The 16,554-nt window shown below is 37.8% G+C and overlaps 1 protein-coding gene across 2 annotated transcripts in view; it reads left to right on the plus strand.

Moving 5' to 3' along the window:
* CENPE (centromere protein E) overlaps window positions 1–16,554 on the plus strand; it is an 85,732-nt gene that overhangs the window by 17,058 nt on the left and 52,120 nt on the right. Inside the window, exons 14-21 of one of the 2 annotated variants that reach the window (XM_062199797.1) lie at window positions 3,386–3,533; window positions 4,184–4,272; window positions 6,273–6,440; window positions 11,136–11,210; window positions 11,436–11,558; window positions 14,769–14,891; window positions 14,972–15,137; window positions 15,438–15,592. In XM_062199797.1, the coding sequence (XP_062055781.1) occupies window positions 3,386–3,533; window positions 4,184–4,272; window positions 6,273–6,440; window positions 11,136–11,210; window positions 11,436–11,558; window positions 14,769–14,891; window positions 14,972–15,137; window positions 15,438–15,592 (1,047 nt within the window). The remainder of the gene's footprint in view (window positions 1–3,385; window positions 3,534–4,183; window positions 4,273–6,272; window positions 6,441–11,135; window positions 11,211–11,435; window positions 11,559–14,768; window positions 14,892–14,971; window positions 15,138–15,437; window positions 15,593–16,554) is intronic. The other variant, XM_062199798.1, reaches the window with a different exon arrangement.

Here is a 16,554-nt window from a genome sequence, read left to right on the forward strand (position 1 = left end):
AGAGAGGCAGAGGCAGAGAGAGAGAGAGGTCTTCATCCACTGGTTCAATCCCCAGATGGCTGCAACGGGCAGAGCTGCGCCAATCCAGAAACTGGAGCCAGTAGCTTCTTCCGGGTCTTCCATGTGAGTACAGGGGCCCAAGGACTTGGGCCATTTTCTGTTGCTTTCCTAGGCCATAGCAGAGAACTGCATCAGAAGTGGAGCAGCTGGGACTCGAACTGGCGCCTATATGGAATGCCAACACTGTAGGCAGCAGCTTTACCTGCTACACCACAGTGCCAGCCCCCAAGTAAATAATAATAAAAAAAAAAAAGCGCCTAGTGCTGTGGTTCAACAAATCAGACCACCTTCTGCAGTGCCAGCATCCCATTTGGTTGCTGGTTCAAGTCCCTCCCAACTGCTCCACTTCCCATCCAGCTCTCTCTCTGCTAACGCACCTAAGAAAGCAGTGGAAGATGACTCTAGTCCTTGGGCCCACGCACCTACATGGGAGACCCAGAAGAAGCTTCTGGCTCCTGGCATCAGCTTGGTCCAGCCCAGCTGTTGTGGCCATTTGGGGAGTGAACCAGCAGAAAAGCTGTCTCTCTCTGTTTCTCCTCTCTGTAACCCTGGCTTTCAAATAAATAAATCTTTTTTTTTTTTTTTGGACAGGCAGAGTGGACAGTGAGAGAGAGAGAGACAGAGAGAAAGGTCTTCCTTTACCGTTGGTTCACCCTCCAATGGCTGCTGTGGCCGGCGCACTGCGCTGATCCGAAGCCAGGAGCCAGGTGCTTCCTCCTGGTCTCCCATGCGGGTGGCATGGCCCAAGCACTTGCGCCATTCTCCACTGCACTCCCCGGGCCACAGCAGAGAGCTGGTCTGAAAGAGGGGCAACCGGGACAGAATTTGGTGCCCCAACCGGGACTAGAACCCGGTGCGCTGGCGCCACAGGCGGAGGATTAGCCTATTGAGCCGCGGCGCCAGCCCCAAATAAATGAATCTTTAAAATAAATAAAAATATCAAAAGAAGACAAATATTGACTGTGAAACCTGGAAAGACACAAACACTTAAGAGGCAGACAGAAAAAGAGAAAGTAGTAACCTGAGTGGAAAGGACAACTAGCCAGATAAAAAATAAGAAATAAGAAACAAGAGGGGCCAGCGCTGTAGCGGAGCAGATAAAAGCCACCGCCTGCAGTGCCAGTATCCCATGTGGGTGCCAGTTCGAAACCTGGCTGCTCTACTTCAAATCCAGCTCTCTACTATGGCCTGGAAAAGCAATAGAATGTGGCCCGAGTGCCTGGGCCGCTACTCCCACGTGGAAGACCCAGAAATAACTCTTGGCTTCACATGGACACAGCTCCAACCATTCCGGCCATTCAGAGAGTGAACCAGCAGATGGAAGATCTCTCTCTGCCTCTGCCTCTGCCTTTCTGTAACTCTGCCTTTCAAATAAATAAATAAATCTTAAAAGAAACAAGAGACAAAGGGCTCTCTCAAGCTATGAAGAATGAGGGAGTGGTAGGATCAAAATGAAAAGAGTAGCGGGAGCCAAATAAGGAGTCAAGAGTGGGAGCAGGTGTCTGGCCCAACAGTTAAGACAGCCACCCCCCACATCAGTGTACCTGAGTTCAACTCGCAGCTCTGGCTCCTGACTCAAGCTTCCTGCTAATACACACCCTGCTAATTGGACTCCTGCCACCCCCACGGGAAACCTAGATTGAGTTCCTGGTTCCAGGCTTCAGTGGGGAGTAGACCAGCAGATCTGAGTTCTCTCTCTTTGACTGTCTCTGTCTCTCTGCCTTTCAAATAAATAAATAAAAGATAAATAATTTTTTTTAAAAAGATAGTACAAGGAAACAGAGACGCTTGAGTATTTGTGAAGCTAGGAGGAGGGAGCCAGTGGAGATGACAGATGAACAGGTATCTGAAAGAGCAGGTCTCAAGTAAAAGAAAGGTACAAGATTGGGAGCACTGGTAGAGGCATTTGCTTTGTCAAGCGATTTGGAAGAGAATTGACATTATGAAGGACCCTATGAAAGATTTCATTTACTGAAGGAAAATCAAATGGGCTACCTTGATATTAGCCCCATCTCTACCTTCTCCGTCATAGCTGGGTACCCAAAGGTATAGCTTTGGGTCATTGACGATGGCAACAGCAGCTGTTCTTTCTGTGTAACACCAGATTTAAGCATTGTGAGTCAAAAATCGCTTTTAAATTAGTCTCAGATTAGCTAGAAAATTTAGAAAATGAAATTTGGGGTGGCCCATATCAGAGTGTCTGGGTTCAAATCCCAGCCCCACTCCGGATTCCAGCTTCTTGGTAATGCAAACCATAGGAGACACAAAATGCTGAATGAAGTAGTTGGGCCCCTGCCACCCACATGAGAGACCTGGATTGGATTCCGCACTCCTGTCTTCAGCCTGGCCCAGCCCTTGCTGTTGCAGGCATTTGGGGAGTGAACCCGCAGGTAGACCTCTCTGCCTGTCGCTGTCTCTGCTTTTGAAGTAAATAAAAATAAATTTTACATGAAATTTAAATGTAGTTTTACAAATTTATTTTGGTGTTAAAGACTGATTTGAAAAATTTATATTTTTTATTTGAAATTTAGAGTTACACAGAGAGAGAAGGAAAGGCAGAGAGAGAGAGGTCTTCCATTCACTGGTTCACTCCCCAATTGGCTGCAACGGCCAGAGCTGTGCTGCTCCAAAGCCAGGAGCCAAGTGTTTCCTCCGGGTCTCCCACGCAGATGCAGAGGCCCGAGGACTTGGGCCATCTTCTGCTGCTATCCCAGGTCATAGCAGAGAGCTGGATGGGAAGTGGAGCAGCCAGGACTCGAACCAGTGCCCATATGGGATGCGGGCACTGTAGAGGTGGCTTTACCAGCTATACCACAGCGCTGACCCCTCCATTGTATCTTACTTTTAAGGTTTATGTATTTATTTATTTGAAAGGCAGAGTTAGAGAGAAAGAGAGATCTTCCAGCCGCTGGTTCACTCCCCAAATGGCCGCAATGGCTGGAGCTGGTCTAATCCGAAGCCAGGAGCCAGGAGCTTCTTCCTTCTGGGTCTCCCACGTGGGTGCAGGGGCCCAAGCACTTGGGCCATCCTCCACTGCCTTCCCAGGCACTTTAGCAGGGAGCTCGATTGGAACAGAGCAGCCAGGATTCAAACCAGTGCCCATATGGGATGCTGGCATGGTAGGCAGCGGCTTCACCCACTAGGCCACAACACTGGCCCCTGTTTTCTTATCTCGGAATATCTTTAGACTGGTAAGGTATTAAATTTGTCTTAATAAGAATTCTACCTAGTGAATGGTTTTTCAAGACAGAAACTAGAGTTCCCTTCTTTTATTGTATTGTAGTCCAGAATTATAAGAGATAATTTTGACTTCATTTTTCTTTAGGCTAAAAGAAAGAGAAGAGTTACTTGGTGCTTTGGCAAAATTAACAAAATGAAGGACTCAAACTACGTAAATGAATTCAATTTGCCAAAAAATGTAACAACAAAAACAAATAAGACTGCCATGCCTGTATTAGGAGAAATTGATGAATGTAAGTGTTTTTTCAAGTGGGACTACTTTTCGTTATAGAGACAAACTAATAACAGTTAAAATGATAAGCATGTTTAAATTAAATATGTATTTTTTTATATAATTACAATGGAGATTTTGATAAAAAGTATAGTCATTTTAAGAAAATAAACACTCTTGTTATCTATTCCAAATCTCTTTAACAGTGGTGCACTGTAGTTGAAATACATTAAACACATCTAATCATTATCCAATTAAATTAGTACAATATTCATGTCATATCTTTCTTCAACTTTGCTAATCCTAAAAGGATGGCATTTATATAGAAATCTGTTTCAAAATTATATCTACAGCATCATAATGTATTTTTTGGTGATATCTTAATCTATTTGCACTGATAATATCTCATATTCAAAATTTGTACTCTTTACCTACATTGCATTAAGAATCCTATATTTTTTCACAAATTCTAGCCAGCGATCTTAATATCCACAATAATATAAATCATCACATTTCTGTTATTGTGTTTTTGACATTCATAGTCTGAGCACATACTAGCTAATTTGAGCTTCTAATTACCTCTGGACAGAATTTTTTTAGTAATCTTTATTTGGACTTTTCAGAAATTTTATAATGCATTTTTGCAAAAATTTCTTTTCCCCCTAATTATAGCACTCTGTTTAGAATCTGATATCTTCAGCAACACCCTTGATACATTGACTGAGATGGAGTGGAACTCAGCAACAAAGATACTAAATCAGGTAACTCAATGTATATTCCTCTTTTGAAAATTATTTTGTTATTGGGTATTATTGTTGCTGTAGCACATTTATGGCTCTGAGTTACTTTCAGGAAGGGTTTCATTTCTGGTTCGTTCACTCTTTACTTGTAGTTGATCACCATGAAACATCTACAAGGAGGATAAAAACTTGACAAAAAGCAGGTGTATGCTAATAGCAAACCTTTGCCTCCAGCTCTTTACCAGCAAATCTTAGTATCTATGAGGTTTTTAAAGTTTCTGCTTTTTAAAGTGTCAAAATTCTCAGGCATATAGTAGAAGGATGATACATCAGCAAGGGGTAATTTTCCTAGATAAAACTGAAAACTAGAGGTGAATGTGTTGTTCAGTCATCCCTTGATACCTGTGGGGGCTATTTTCTAGGTCTACCCACAGATAAAAAATTCCACAGCTGCTGAAGTTCTGTCTATAAAATGGTGTAGTATTTGCATATTTGCATTTCTTTCCATATACTTTAAATCATCTTTAGATTAGTTATAATATCTAACACAATGTAAATGCTAGTAAATAGCTATTATACTATATTCTTTAGAGGATAATTACAAGGAAAAAACTGTTAAAAAAGAGACTGTACATGTTCAGTATGGATGCAACTATCATAGGCCTAATGACATTTTCATTCTGCAGATGGCTGAACTCAATAGATGTGGAACTCACAGATACACAAGGCCAACTGTATATGGTCTTAGCAAAACTTTAAGAAATACTTTAAGGAATACCATATACAATATTTCAATGAGTTTGATTCTATATTTATTTTAAAGGTTGCTCATTTTCAAAGACAAAAAGTTGTATGCATGTATTTATTAAATAAAATTCATTTTACTTTTGGAATGCTGTTACAGAGTTTCCTGGTAATTATTATCACTATTGTTTCTTAGTTTGAAGTATTTTTACTTTTGTTTTTTATTTTAAACTGGCTCATAAAAATTGTACCGATTTATGGAATATCATATGATGTTTCTATACACTGTATAATGTCCAATCACAGTAAATATATGTGTCTCCTGAAACACTGAAAATTCTTTTTTGGTGAACACTCTCAAAATCCTTTCCGTTAGTTTTTTGTTTGTGTTAAAGACAGAGAAGTGTACAGAACATGATCATTATCTATAGTCACCCTACCACAACCGTTTCCCACTTTTTCCTCCCCAACTACTCTCCCAGATCTCTGGTAATTACCATTCTACTCATACCTTCTGTGAAATCAACTTTTTAGATTCCACAAAGGAATGAGATTTTGAGGTCCTTTGCTGTGTTGCAATGACAAGAATTCATCCTTTTGATGTTTGAATGGTATTCTGTGGTATACATGTACCACATTTTCTTTATCCATTCATCAGTGATAGACACTATTAGTTAATGCCTATAAAATGTTACAGCTAAAGTGCTTTTGTGTCCCTAAAATATACTGTAGAAGTCAGTTTTGTTTTTAAGCCCTAGTAAAAATTTTTATTTATTTATTTTTTTTGACAGGCAGAGTAGACATTTGATAGTTTGTCTCTACTCATAAAGATATAGAAAATAGAAACAGGCCTTGTTGGACGTAAGAATTGCCACCATTAGAATTTTAGAGTTAAATAAACAATATGTTTAACTTCCCGAATTCAAAGCCATCACATGGGGAATTAAATGATTAGCTTTATTATTGAGCAGCTTAAGGATTTGTGGTCAGATAGGCTTCGAATATTCACTCTATTTCCCCAGTTGAACTCGCCATATAGGGCAGACTTTTGATTTACTTATATGATATTTTTTAATAATACTCCTTTCAAAATACTATTCCAAGTTAGCAAGTTACTAAAATGTAGACTGTTAGAAAGATATTGAAAAAGAAAATGGTCTAAGCCACCAAATAATTCAACATTTTAGTATATAATCCTATGTAAGTTTTTAGTTAAAGTGACAAAAATTATGTAATTAGAGTTCCTTCTAACTAAAAAATATTTTTGTTTATAATAGGAAAACTTAGAAAGTGATTTAAACTCACTTCGTGCTAAATATGATAACCTAGTATTAGATTATGAACAACTAAGAAGAGAAAATGAAGAATTGACAGTGAAATTAAAAGAAAAGAATGATTTGGATGAATTTGAAGCTCTAGAAAGAAAAACTGAAAAAGATCAAGAGGTAAGAGAAATGGAAATATGAAACTAAGCTAAAAACACTTTTAAAAGCAGTAGCGTTCTCTTAAGGATATTTATAAGATTGAGATACTGAGGATTAAATCATTTTTTTCATATATACACACAATTTAGAAGATTTAAGAAATATTTAATTCATTTATATTGTTTTAAATGTTGTTGTATTTGTTTCGCTTGCTTATTATGCATGAGAAAAGGGAATGAAGACTATCTGTGTAAGGGTTTAATGATCTATCTGTAGATGAATTTGTTTTTAAGAAATAGCTTGCTTGTAGTTCACATATTGTCAACATTGAATTTTATTGCGCATACCATAAATGCTACCCAAAACATAGCCATTTCCTACTGAGACCAATATGAATTTTAATAATTAGCTAACTGTATTATGTATTATGTATGAATGCTACATGTTGATGGGTTTCTTTTTTTATTTGGAAATTATGTTCCTAACTAGGACATTATTAAAGTAGCTGGAGAGGCTACTTTTGCATATTTTGTTTTTCTTTCTCCACATAAGAGAGTTATTGTGAACATACTAAATATAATTTCAATGAAATTTTTAGAAATAAAACAAATCACTTACATTTTCTAAGCATATAATGTTACACTACATGTTAAGAGAACATAGACTAGAAACCATCACACCCTAAGACTGTAGAGACTCAGAGATTGTTAGAATGGTTTGAGAGACTTCATAATGCAGAATGTCTTTCATCTAGATTCTGCAGACACTGAGAATGTTTTATAGAATTTTTTAATGCATAAGCATTTTTCTAGAACAAGAATCTATAGCCATTATCATGCTTGTGAAGTGATTCATTCTTCTAGGAATAAGAAACAATGTTTGATATAATTAAGATCTGAGTTAATTTGCAGCAGCTTTTCAGATTTCTGTCTGCCTAGGCTGCTGAGACATGGTCCTTTTTCCTCAGTATTGCTTAGTTTCTCACTGTCTTTTCTGTTTTAAAAGGAAAATGAATTTTGTGACAGTTATTTCCATTCCATCCACAAATTAAAGTTATTACAACATTTTATAGGGATATGTCCAGAGAGATAAAAGTCTAATTTCTCTAAAGGCTTCATTTGACCCGGTTTGAAATTTGCATATTAATAGTACAAAACACCATGAAAAAAATAATGGCCTTCAAATAATAGAACTGGGTTTTATTGAGATGGTGGTCTAGTGTCCTGTGTAAGAGCATGGTCTCTTGAGCCAAACTACCTAAATTTAAGCCCAGTTTTTCCCTTTACAAGCCCACTATCAATCCAAGCCTGGCATGAATTACTGGTAAGACATTGAACAAGTTATTGAATCTCTCCAGGTAGAGACCAGGTACCCACCAATGGTCCCTTCTGCCTCCAAAATTTCATTTAATTTTTATATTTCTTAAATAATAATAGTAAAACTAACTTTGGGTACAAATATTGTAATAATTTTTTCTGATTTTTTTCTTATACAATTAGTTTATTTAGTTAATAATAAAAATTGAAATTAATTGAATTTAGGCCCCTTGCAATAAAATCACAAAATGTATCACTTGTGCTTCACGTACCAATTTCTTCCATTTTAACCATAGAAGAGGGGGAGAATACTTCTCTTCCATTCATTCTTAATTGAACACAATTATATTTCTATGAGGAAACTTAAAATATTATGGAATAAAATGCCCTGTTCAAAAACAGATTTGCATTATCCATTCCATGTTAATAAGAAAATAATCAGTCTATGTACATGGAGTCAAATGTGTTCCAAAACCTACATTTTGGAGAAGAGTTTAGCCAAAAGAAAGTAAAAGGCAAATTTTGGCCTTAGGACATATGATCATTTCCACAGTTTTCCCAAAGGTTTTGGAAAAATCACCAAAGTTGGGATGATGTGTAAGTAGTAAATTTTAGAGGGAAAACTAGGAAGATCATGTATCATTATGCTCAAGGAACAAAAGAAGTCTTATCCATACAGCTATTTTGACTTGATTTATTTAATTTTGTCATTTTTACAATTTGAAGATTTTTGTCGTATGAGAGTAAATACTTCATCTTCCCTGCTGAAAATTATAGTTGAAATCTATAGTATTTTCATTTATCAAAAATTAACTTAGATTGTATGTTTAAGTAATTTTTCCTTTTTCACATACTTTTTTGTGCTCCATGTCTTAAATAATACCTGATTGGGAGCTTAAGCTTTTTTCTGAATCAAAGGTTTTCTTTTCTTTTCTTTTTTTTTTTTTATTTAACGAAAGAACCTATCATTAACATGAAGTGCTATTTCAGTTGAGAAGTGGGAAATTTTTTCTTTCTGAATGGTTATTTGCTGAATATTTTCAAAAGTTACAGCTGATTTTTTTGATTCTTCCTTATAGGTGAATGTGGTTTTTTTTTTACATAAAAGTTAGAATTAGGAAAGCAATAAAGGATAAAAGATGGAAAAATTTACATTACAACCAATAAAGATATCTAATGTATAGTGTATAATAAGGTAGCCACCAACCATTGGTGGCAGTTGAGCACTTTAAATGAGGCCAGTCTGAAATGACTTGAGTGGTTTTATTGAATTAAAAATATTTCATTTTTTATATTGATAACTTGGAGAAAAAATATTTTGGATATAGTAAGTTAAGATATATCATTGGGGCTGGTGCTGTGGCGTAGCAGGTAGAGCCGCTGCCTGCAGTGCTGGCATCCCATATGGGCACTGGATCAAGTCCCGGCTGCTCCACTTCCGATCCAGCTCTCTGCTATGGCCTGGGAAAGCAGTAGAAGATGGCCCAAGTTCTTGGGCTCCTGCACAAACATGGGAGACCAGGAAGAAGCTCCTGGCTCCTGGCTTTGGATCAGCACAGCTTTGGTGGCCATCTGGAGAGTGAATCAGCGGATGGAGGTCCTCTTTCTCTCTCTACCTTTCCTTCTTTCTCTGTGTAACTCTGACTTTCAAATAAAATAAATCTTTAAAAAAAAAGATATATTATTAAGGTTAATTCTACCTATTTTTTGTGTGTTTTTCTAATGTAACTACTGGAAAATTGTAAATTACATTTGTAGCTCACCTTATATTTCTGTTGGACAGTGCTGACCTAAAATAGGAAAATAAATCAACACTAGCATTAGTCTGAAATCTAAAACTAGTAAGCACTGAATTAAGCATCCAGAAAATATTTAAGCAAGATATGATTTTTTTTTTTAATTTTTATTTTTGACACGCAGAGTGGACAGTGAGAGAGAGACAGAGAGAAAGGTCTTCCTTTGCCGTTGGTTCACCCTCCAGTGGCTGCCGCGGCCGGCGCACTGCGCTGATCTGAAGGCAGGAGCCAGGTGCTTCTCCTGGTCTCCACGGGGTGCAGGGCCCAAGGACTTGGGCCATCCTCCACTGCACTCCCGGGCAACAGCAACTTCCCGGGCCTGGAAGAGGGGCAACCAGGACAGAATCCGGCACCCTGACCGGGACTAGAACCCGGGGTGCCGTCGCTGCTAGGCTGAGGATTATCCTGTTGAGCCACGGCTCCGGCCCAAGATAGGATTTTCTTAAATCTTTTGCACTATGTTGGACCTTGCTTTTACATTTTAAATCCTTGTCTGATTAAGACTAAGTAATTCTAAGGATAGGTGTTTATTTTGGTAACTTGTAGTTTACTTGTTTTGAACACAAAACTCTCTGATACCTAAATATTTGATAGAAGGGTATTTTGATAGAAATGAAATCTTTTTTTGTTTTTAAGATTTATTTATTTGAAAGTCAGTTACAGAGAGAGGATAGGCAGAGAGAGAGAGAGCTTCCATCTGCTGGTTCACTCCCCAGTTGGCTGCAAAGGCCTGAACTGCACTGATCCTAAGCCAGGAGCCAGGAGCTTCTTCCAGGTCTCCCACACAAGTGCAGGGGTCCAAAGACTTGGGCCATCTTCTACTGCTTTCCCAGGCCACAGCAGAGCGCTAGATCAGAGGTAGAGCAGCTGGGTCTCGAACCGGCACCCATACAGGATGCCAGCGCTAAAGGCGGCAGCTTTACCTGCTACACCACAGCACTAGTCCCAGAAAAGAAATCTTAATAAACATAGTTGAGCCTTTATACTTTTAGACAGTTGAACAGTAAAGCCATAGTAAACAGTAAAGCCATATCTTTTCGGTATCTCCTGTAAGACTCGGCAAGAGAATAGTTGATAATCCCATACTTCTGTAGCTTTATTGAAAAGATACTATGTGAACACTATCCAAACCCAGATTCCAACTCATAACTTTTTTAAAAAATATGTCAGCATAGAGCTAAATGAATAATTTATCAGAAGGAAAAAATATGTACAAGGATGAATGCATTTCTATACTTAACTTACCCCAAAAAAAAAATCTAATTCTTTACAAGTTTGATTATCACTTTACTACTAATTGGTATTAGTATACTAATTTGCTTTTGATGTTATTGTAGCTTTATTAACAGTTGACATAACTGTTATTTGGGTAGTGCTGGAAGACTTTTTTGTTGGTTTTTTATTTTGTTTGGGTTAGTGTTTCTTGCATTTTTAAATAATGAGGTGCTGTGTTGCATTAGCTTGAACAGTTAATCTCTTGGTCCCTTCTATGTTGGGTGATTCTGCAGCAGTGAAAAAATGCTACCCTTTTTTTTTTTTTTTTTTTTTTTTTTTGCTTTATTAACTATTGGTTTGCTCTGTTGCCTATTCACATGCTCTTACAGATGCAACTAATTCATGAGATTTCCAACTTAAAGAATTTAGTTAAGCATGCAGAAGTATATAATCAAGATCTTGAGGTGAGCAATCATGTGTTATTTCTATTGATAAGTAACTAGAACTACTAAAGCATATACCATGTAATTGAACATGATTTCAGAAAATAGAGGTATTATATTTCTTAAATATTAATAATTTTGACTTTTAGTGTCAATTTAAATTATTGTATAAAAGTCCTCTCTTTAAATCCCTAAGTATTCAAATCAAACACTAAGTTGTGTTTCACTCTCATTTGATTCTTTTAGAATGAACTGAGCTCAAAAGTAGAGCTGCTTAGAGAAAAAGAAGACCAGATTAAGAAGCTACAGGAATACATAGACTCTCAGAAATCAGAAAATATTACAAACATGGACTTGTCGTACTCATCGGTAAAAATCAACTTTATTTTGTTTCATTATATTGGCATTGATAGTGTAGCATCATATGATCATCATAGCAAATGCTTATATTGAGTCTACTTGATACTAGGCATTGTTGTAACCAGTTTACATATTTAATCATCAACCACATGAAAAAGAGACTATTAGTATCATTTCCATTTTACAGATAAAACAAAATTAATAGAGTTGACCATATCATTCTTTGAACATAAAGCTAGGAACAAGTTTCCATTAAGAATCAGTAATTCAAAAAATTTTGAATTTTGAATTCTTTTTAGTTGTTTTATATAAACATGTAGAATTGTATAGACAGGATCTTAAGATGAACACTTATACTGGAATTGATACATAACTGGAAGCATAAAATATATACCAGATATAGTTAAACCTGACTACGTGAATTCCATTTCATTGATAGACATTAATATGTGTTATGATTTAAGTAACTATTTTAACAATTTAGTAAGTATTGTTTCCAAAAATGTATGGCTTTAGATGATTTTAGTTGGTGTGAGATCTTAGCATTAAAAAACAATGAATCGGAGCCAGTGCTATGGCATAGCAGGTAAAGCCACTACTCTTGTGGGTGGTGGTTTGAGTCCTGACTGCTCCATTGCATACCCAATGCCCTTCTAATGTGCCTGGGAAAGCAGCAGATGTCCTAAGTGCTTGGGCCCCTGCATCCATGTGAGAGGCCAGAGTACACTAATGGCTCCTGGCTTTGCAACTGGCCCAACTCTGGCCATTGCAGCCATTTTGGGAGTGAACCAATCTATGAAAGATCTCTCTCTCTCTCTCTCTTTCTGTAAACTCTGCCTTTCAAATAAATAAGTAAATCTTAAAAAAAAAAAAATCTCAGGGCTGATTGTGGTACAGTGGGTTAAGCTGTTGCCTGCAATTCCCACATCCCATGTGAGCACCAGTTCCAGTCCCTGCTGCTCCACTTCTGATCCAGCTCCCTGCTAATGTGCCTGGGAAAGCAGTGGAGGATAGCCCAAATTCTTGGGCACCTGAACCCATATGAGAGACCTTAATGGAGTTCTGGGCTCCTGGCTGTGACCTGACCTAGCCCCAGCTGTTGGCAGCCATTTGGGGAGTAAACCAGTGAATGGAAGATATCTCCCTCTGTCTCTCTTTCTCTCTCTTGTTCTCTCTCTCTGCGTACTCTGCCTTTCAAATAAAGAAAATAAATGTAGAAAAACTAGCTAAATAAACAAAACTTCTTACTGGATCTCTTAAAATTTCATAAATATCATTAGCAATAAAGGTTACAAGAATGAAGATACTAATTATAAAAAAATTGAATTGTATAGTAGGATTGCTCATCTCTTTTCAGTCTGCTTTCACTCTTCCTGATTAGTAAATTTTCAATTCAGTTCTTGTTTTCACAAACACCTCTTAAAAAATTGATTTCTGTCCTTTGGTTTTCATTTGAGATTTTTTAAGCTTTTTTTTTAAGATAACCACTTGAAAGGCAGAGATAAAGAGAGAGAAAAGGAGAGTGACCCATCCACTGGTTTACTCCCCAAATGGCTACAATGGCTACAGCTGGGCCAGACTGAAGCCAGGAATGAGAAGCTTCATCTGGGTCTTCCACATAGGTGCAGGGGTCCAAGCACCTGGACCATATTCTGTGTTTTCCCAGGCATTAGCAGGGAGCTGGATCGGAAGTAGAGCAGCCAGGACTGGAACCAGCACCCATTTGGGACCATGGCTCTGCCCTACTGGTGGCGGCCTAACCTTCTACTCTACAGCACCAGTCCCCTCATTTGAGTTTTTTAAGTATTTTACCTCCTGTTGGTACTCCTCTGTTGCCTTCATTTGTGACAAAACCATTACACTAATCTGAGGCCCTGAAAGGGAATACATTTTCATACATTCCTGGAATGTCTGTTCGTAGAATGGCAGGAATTACCCATTCTTTAAAAATTGTTTGGTTATTTTTTCCTTATTCACTTATTCATTCATATTTTAATTTTTTTGCCATAGACATAAAGTTGAATTCACATAAGGTGAAATCAGGTTTGAATTCCACTTCCCTCTAAAATTGAGTTTGTCAATCTTTTTGTGTATTTGTTGTTTACCTTTTTCCTTCTCAGAGTTGCCTATTTATACCTTTTCTCTATTTTTTTATTGGATTTTAATTTTTTTTAATTTGTGTTTTAATGTCCTGAAATTTAATTTTTTTTTTTTTTTTTTTTTTGACAGGCAGAGTGGATAGTGAGAGAGAGAGAGAGAGAGAAAGGTCTTCCTTTGCCGTTGGTTCACCCTCCAATGGCTGCCACAGCCGGTGCACCGCGCTGATCCTAAGGCAGGAGCCAGGTGCTTCTCCTGGTCTCCCATGCGAGTGCAGGGCCCAAGCACTTGGGCCATCCTCCACTGCCTTCCCGGGCCATAGCAGAGAGCTGGCCTGGAAGAGGGGCAACCGGGATAGAATCCGGAGCCCCAACCGGGACTAGAACCCGGTGTGCTGGCGCCGCAAGGTGGAGGATTAGCCTGTTAAGCCACGGCGTCGGCCTGAAATTTAATTCTTAACTACTCATCTGCCAAGTGTTACAGAGAGTAACTCAAAATGAAAAGACAAAGGGAACTTCAACTTAGCTAAATTACAATTTTATTAACCTTTTATTAATCAGAAAGAGGATTCTTTTTTTTTTTTTTTTTTTGACAGGCAGATTTAGACGAGAGAAAGGTCTTCCTTCCATTGGTTCACCCCCCAAATGGCCGCCACGGCCGGTGCACTGCGCCAATCCGAAGCCAGGAGCTAGGTGCTTCCCCCTGGTCTCCCATGCGAGTGCAGGGCCCAAGCACTTGGGCCACTTGGGCCATCCTTCACTGCCTTCCCGGGCCACAGCAGAGAGCTGGACTGGAAGAGGAGCAACCGAGATAGAACCGGTGCCCCAACTTGGACTAGAACCCAGAGTGCCGGTGCCGCAGGCAGAGGACTAGCCTAGTGAGCCGCGGTGCCAGCCCAGAAAGAGGATTCTTAAATTCTAGTACTTCTATACTACCTGGAAAAATATGGCTAGAATTTGTTTTAATTATTTCTTCATGAAATATATTTCTTTTCATTTACTTGGTAATTAGAGTACTTTAACCTTTTTTGACTACCTACGAATAGCATCTGTGTACATGTTCTCTAAAGTATTTTCCAAATTTATAAAAATTAAATTTCACTGAATCTATTACCATCTCTAGGAAAACACTGAAGACTTAAAGCAAATGAAACAGACTCTGTTTGATGCTGAAACTGTAGCCCTAGATGCCAAGAGGGAATCAGCCTTTCTCAGAAGTGAGAATCTGGAGCTGAAAGAGAAAATGGTAAGTAATTTTTATATTTGTGAGAATGCAGTTGTAATGATCAGTGCATTTTTGTGAATATGCAGTGTTTCTCCCCACAGAAAGAACTTGCTAGTACATGCAAGCAAATGGAAAGTGATGTTCAGTTATTGCAAAGCCAATTGGAAGCAAAAAAGAAAATGCAGGTTGACCTGGAGAAAGAATTACAGTCTGCTTTTAATGAAATAACAAAACTGACCTCTCTAATAGATGGCAAAGTTCCAAAAGGTATTTTATAATTTCAGATATCTCTTTGCAAATCTGACTTTCTCTAGAAACATACCTACTGATAACTATAGTCTAATGATTAATATTCCATTATGCTGTGGTTTTTAATAACCTATTATTAAGTTTTAATATAATTTCATGTCAGTTTTCACATAGATTACTATGTGCTTCAAATCATCAGAGTTTAAAAATATTTTCAAGTAAAGTAGAACAGATTTTTGGAAAAGGTAATTCCAGAATTATTAAAAATTAGATTACCCATTTTCCAACATTGGCTCTTACTTTACCAAAACTTCCTAGATTTGCTTTGTAATTTTGAATTGGAGAAAAGGATTACAGATCTGCAGAAAGAAGTGAATAAAGAAGTTGAAGAAAATAAAGCTTTGCGGAAAGAAGTTAATTCACTCTCAGAATTGAAATCATTACTCCCTGAGATAGAAATGCTGAGAAAAGAGGTAAGCACAGTTTTAAGTGATTAACCCTTGTTTTGAAATTAAAACCTTTGGGGCTGGCACTGTGGATTAGTAAATGAAGCCTCTGCCTGTGGCTCCAGCATCCCATATGAGTGCTGGTGTGTGTCCCAGCTGCTCCTCTTCCAACCAGCTCCCTGCTAATGTGCCTAGAAAAGAAGTAAAAGATGGCCCAAATTCTTAGGCCCCTGCACCCACATAGGAGACCTGAAAGAAGCTCCCAGCTCCTGGCTTCAGATTGGCCGGTTCCAGCCCTTGCAGCCTATTCAGGAGTGACAGCAGATAGAAGACCTTTGTCTCTTCCTTTCTGCATCTGTAACTTTACTTCTCAATGAATAAAATAAAATCTTAAAAAATTTTCTAGAAATAAAACCTTTGCAATTACATCTGAAATGCTCTGTAATAGTATATTTTTCAGTAGCAGGCATGGATTGTAAACATTCACCTGAATTTATTACCAGTAAAAGTGAATATAGTTCATCTAATTTGTTCTTGGCCTACTGAATGAAAAAAAGGCTGTATTTTCAAAGTATATTTAACAGTAAACTTAGTACCATAATCCATGTAGAGCCATATAGTCCTACAGCAATGCACTTAAACAGGTCCATGGCCTCCTCTTCCTTTTACCTTTGGGTGTTTTGTTTTGTCTTTAGAATAATCACATCACTATGTCAGAGTCCCTGTAAATCCTGCAGGTCTATGAATACTATAAATCCCTGGCTTTTCCTTTCTCTCTACCTTTCTAAAAGAAAATGACAAGAATATGACTGCATCCTCCACGGTAAATATCACACTAAGGAACTATGGAAATATAATATGGTTGCTGTGTTTAGCCCTAACAAACAGTTATCAAACTCTCTCTCTTTTTTTTTTTTTTTTTTTTTTTTTTTTTGACAGGCAGAGTGGATAGTGAGAGAGACAGAGAGAAAGGTCTTCCTTTTTGCCGT

The sequence above is a fragment of the Lepus europaeus genome, chromosome 8, assembly GCF_033115175.1.
Source record: "Lepus europaeus isolate LE1 chromosome 8, mLepTim1.pri, whole genome shotgun sequence".
In the NCBI taxonomy this organism is placed as follows: domain Eukaryota; kingdom Metazoa; phylum Chordata; class Mammalia; order Lagomorpha; family Leporidae; genus Lepus; species Lepus europaeus.